The 5,088-nt window shown below is 39.1% G+C and overlaps 1 protein-coding gene across 1 annotated transcript; it reads left to right on the top strand.

Annotated features, from left to right (window-relative positions):
• Positions 1-1,344: 1,344 nt before the first annotated feature.
• On the top strand, positions 1,345-4,694 carry LOC109205338 (protein EFFECTOR OF TRANSCRIPTION 2-like). The gene is made up of 3 exons (XM_019368046.1): positions 1,345-1,634; positions 2,093-2,464; positions 2,996-4,694. Exons 1-3 carry the CDS (start codon positions 1,545-1,547, stop codon positions 3,974-3,976), a joined length of 1,443 nt encoding a protein of 480 aa, XP_019223591.1. The 5' UTR covers positions 1,345-1,544; the 3' UTR covers positions 3,977-4,694.
• Positions 4,695-5,088: the final 394 nt, after the last annotated feature.

The raw sequence follows: 5,088 nt of genomic DNA, 5'->3' as shown, positions 1-5,088 counted from the left end.
GTTTTTGACTTTCGTCCTGAAGGATCATAGCATAGGCTTGATTGAAAATTGGAATTTTAGATTTCATTATGATTTGACTACAAGCTTGACTATAGCTATCATTTAATCCCATTAAAAATTGTCATAAACATTGATACTCCTGTCGTTCAATGAACTTCTTCGACTTATCACAGCAAACAGGGGGAGGCATAATCGAGTCATATTCATCCCATAAATCCTTCAATTTCGAGTAGTAAACTGAAACAGAAGATATACCTTGTGTTAATGAAAAAATCTCCCTGTGCAAGTAGTACATTCGCGATGCATTAACCTTATCAAATCGTTCCTTAAGATCCGACCAAATTGCATGTGCACTTGACCGGAATAATACTCCACTCAGCAAATCGCGACTCACATTGTGCATTATCCACGATTTCACAATAGCATTGCAGCGATCCCATAGATTTGCATGAGTGTCTCCATAAGTGTCACGCGTCACTGAACCATCGATAAACCCTAATTTGCTCCGTGTTAGTAACGAAACTTCCATAGCTTGGCTCCAGATCGTGTAATTTTCCATTCCTTGCAGCTGAAAACCAAGTGACAATGCTCCTGGTGTGTCCGATGGATGTAAATACAGTGGATGATTATGATCTATCACCACTGTCGATTGATTCGTTACTTCCTCTGTACGACTGGTAGCTTCGTCTCCGGCCATGACTGTTTAGAATTTCGGCGAGCAATTGACGTTTCCGGCTAAGAATTTGAGAAACAAACGACGAATCTCTTGTTCTCAACAATTCTCAGTGAAAACCTTTAGATTTAATCGTCTATAGGCTCTGATACCATGTCAATTTTGTGGATCTAAGAATGATAATCTCTCTTACAGAGAGAAGAAATAGAGAAGAGAGAAAGAAGCTTTTCTCATAGCTCTGCCAGAATGAATTGTACTGTACAAGCTACAGTAGTACCTAATATAACCGCCTAATCACTAACTGTAGTTAACTAACCATTAACTACTAATTACAGGTAACTACTAATAACTAACTACAGTTACAAGAAGTCCTAACTACAGTTAAGTTAACCTGGGTCATGACTATTACATAGCTCATTAATAAGGTCTGCCTACACACTACCCTCTCTAGACCTCACTTGTGGAATTTTCCTGGGTCGATGTTGTTGTTGTTGACTCTTTATTGTTGTTGTTGTTGTTGACTCTTTATTTTCTTATTTTATCATATTTCTTTCCTTTTTTTAGTTATTTCCTTCTTTGATTGGAATGGGAATACACTTGGCTGGCTCACTCTTGAAGTGGGATTTTACATTATCTGATTAGGAAATCAGAATAAATTTGTGAGGTTGGAAACCTTATTATTGATAGAACTTTAGAATTAATTACTTCCTAACTTGAGTTATTGATATTAATTAATTATTTTATTGACCGAGGGTCCTAAGAAGGCCATATCCGGTGAATGGATAATCACGGCACGGGGCTGCACTTTCAAATAAAGCTGGAGGCAACGGTCCTATGTACAACTCGGAGCAAAGGCTAGCTAGCTTGCTCAATGGGAGATACTCACAGATCCATCACCGTTCGGCTGAAAAGAGAAGACTGTAAGCGTACAAAACATGACTCTGCTTTCTCCGATTGGAAGGTTCGATCAAAACTTCTCCACTTTTTGTTCCGATAATTGCACGTTCGCTAGCTTTCAGACTTAAATTCAGATCTAGAGCTGTCTCTAGTTGTTTGGATTGGAGTAGTGCTGCAGTTTTTGCTGATTAGGTAATTTAGTAGAGCTGTAGTTAAGAATTTGATGTTAAGAATGACAACCATTTGGCCAGATAAGTCAAATTCATCACAGAATTTGCTGTTAAAAATACAACCAATCGGGCAGATAAGTCATCACAGAAGATAAATGAAGAAATTTGCGTTTTCTCCAATGTACCAAAAATAATTTTAAAAAAAGAATCTATATTGTCGGAGAATATGTGATAAAGCTCAAATCTTTTCTCCAATATGAGAAGAAAACCAATTGTAGGAAGGTATATTAGCAACTTAACTCTAGTTCTTCTGATTGGCTCATTCTTATTCATTGCGAGTATTTATTGCCAGATTCTAATTGGGCCTAATGATTGGACGGATTATTTATTGAGGAAGGAAGGAGCAGAGAAATATAGGACTCAGAACCTGCCAAACTGCACTTCGTGCTCTGGAGTTTATGAGCTGGGAATAGCTGTGACACGACACCAAGCTGGGCGAGAGGCTAGCAGACTTGACCCTGATTATATTGTTCCTGTATATGTTGGAAAATCTGACAATGTTAGGACTAGGCTACAGCGGTATGGCCGTGAAGGCGCTCATTTAGAGAATGGCTGCTCCAATAGTGCACTGCACGACCAAGTAAATGTATCTGCTTCAAAGAGAGCAGGATTGTTTACAGAAGCATTCTCAAGAGGCTTCTCTATCGTTTATAGGTGGGCACCTGTAAGTACATGTTTCTCCTATCTACAACTTTAAGCCACTTGCAAATGTTGTTAATTTGTAATTTCCTCCTCAAGATATCGAAATGCATAATTTGTTGCTCGCTCATTCATTCAAATAACAAGTGAAGATAGTTTCTTTTGTTTGTTTTGAGGAATTAATGTGAAGGTAGATATTTTAATGCTGCGCTTACCTTTCCTTGGGAAAATTCAACTAGAAGTTGCATGTTGTCAGTCTATTTGGCATTCAGATTAAAGCTCTCCTAGTTTTTCTCTGTAATCTTTTGGGAAATTACTATTATGAGGTTATCTTATTAAGCTCTAGACCACAACACAAATAGACCAAGTTGAGTTTTTGCTTTCAGCATTTCACTTTTGTTCATTCTTTGAAGAATCATCGTGAGCTGTCTGCCAGCCATTTGTTTGCTTAGTTAAGCATGTTAAAGATTGAAAGTAATTACATGCTCTATTGACGTATACCAAAAAATACCTTAGTTACTAATGGATTTTGGTAATGTTTCCTAATATTTAACAGATGAATGACAACAAAGACGCTGAGAAAACTGAATCCCAGCTGCTCGACAGATTTGACTATGCTTGGAATAAAGGCAGTAATGGCGTACGTCGCCACAATGATGTTCTCCAGAAACTTGATGGCATTTCAAGAGCAACTCGTCTTCCTGCTTTTGTCAGGAAGCTTCAATTGTCCCTTGAGAAACAAAAAGGTGTCAGAATCAAACCTTGCAAGCCCCTTTTGTTGGAGAACGGATCTGATTTTCATGATAGCTTCAAAAGCACTTATTTCCTTCCCCAAATCTTCAAATTTGGTCGATCAAAGCCAAGAATAGTTTCACTAAGTTCCGGTGTAAATGGTGATCCAAATACTATTTGTGGTGTAGCTTTGGGTCATGGATCTGTTTGTATGAGGCCTCCAATAACGGGAAATATACGATGTGCTAAGCACAAGGGAATGAAGGTAAATGGTGTAAATTCCAAGTTGATTGCAGAAGGAAATTCATCTGTGATAAATGAGAGCACAAGACCTTGCGCAAGTAGAGGCGAGGAAAATGCTCCAATTTGTGGTTTTATCTTGGATGGTGGTGCTCCTTGTGCAAGAAAACCATTCCAGAGAAACAAAAGATGCTTGGAGCACAAGGGAAGGAGAAATCGAGGCTGCATTTCTCAGCCAGTGACAGACAAAAATGGCCAGTCTATACTGGAATACAGGACTTATTCTAGTAATGATTGTCATCAGATGTTATCCCGTAGGGCTGATACACAGCACCCTCAAGATTTCTCCAGCTGTCCTCTTATCAACCAGAACCACAATGTCATATGTGGAGTTCATTTAACTGATGGTAGTTTCTGCACCAGGCAACCTGTAGCAGGAAGAAAACGGTGTGAAGAACACAAGGGTATGAGGGTTAAAGAGCCCATTTCTAAGCAATTAGGTTCAGAAATACCAAGCGTATTTGCAGGTCCAGCTGCCAAAAGTAGCAGTGGGAAAAAGCATTAGAATGTAGACATTCCATCAGTTAGCCGTTCTCCAACTTGTGGAGCAACATTACGTAATGGTTCTTTTTGCAGACGGAAACCTTCAGACGGAAACCTTCGGAAGAAGGTACTAAAAGATGTTGGCAGCACAAAGTCATAAAGAGCTGAAATAAGCCCTCCACGACATGCATAATGTAGTTTCATCGAAGAGAATTATTCATAAAGTCGTTCTATCTATAGTAAAAGGTCACCACACCCAAAGGTGCAACCTCCTGTAAGGCATGTGTTCAGATTTTTTAAATTGTAGGTCAAAATCGGGCTTGCCCTTTTTTGTGCGACTGATCGAGGCTGGAGCATGAAAGTCGAGGATCGGCTTCGGTTCATATGGTGCAAAATTAGGTTGTCAAGCTCGAGACCCTGAGACCGGTTAAGATCGAGACCGACCAAAATCGAGACCGACAAAGATTGAGATCGACCAAGGTCAAGACCGAATAAGTTGGAGTTCGAGGGAAGCTTACGTGGTCGAATAACTGAAAGACGAAATATCCGCAATCGGGCGAAGATCACGGCGCAAATCCCGGCACGTATCAAGAAGAGGCCGATTAATTAGCCAATCATGAGATTTCTTACTGTATTTAGACTTATACCAAGAGCAGGACTCCCCTGCTATATAAAGGGTGTCCGATCATTTGTAAAACATTATCATATACACATTACATAAAGCAAATATATTCTTATTCTCTTAAGCTCTCAATATTTATGTTACTTTGTTCATACTTTATGGCGAAATATTCATTTGATTCAAGGGCAACCCAGCTCAAGTATCAAAGCTATACATTTTATTTGGTTTTATATTTGCAATTAATTTCATTATCAATTCACGTTTTCTCTTAGTTTGTGCTAAGTAAATCACGTATCCTTAAAACCACAGTATAAATTCAATTGTTATCCGTTTTTAGGTGGCGCCCACCGTGGGGCTAAGGATAATAGTGATTGCCTGGTACAATTTTCGTAACACACACTTTTTACGCTTGTTCTTTGAAGCGTCTTTGATTACAGGAATAAAAAATGTCAAACTCTCAGTCAGCACCTCAACACATTGACAATGATCTCAGCCACCACGGCGAGAATGAG

Source organism: Nicotiana attenuata, unplaced genomic scaffold, assembly GCF_001879085.1.
Source record: "Nicotiana attenuata strain UT unplaced genomic scaffold, NIATTr2, whole genome shotgun sequence".
In the NCBI taxonomy this organism is placed as follows: domain Eukaryota; kingdom Viridiplantae; phylum Streptophyta; class Magnoliopsida; order Solanales; family Solanaceae; genus Nicotiana; species Nicotiana attenuata.
The sequence above is the reverse complement of the archived record's forward strand: the minus strand, read 5'-3'. Positions and strand labels throughout refer to the sequence as shown.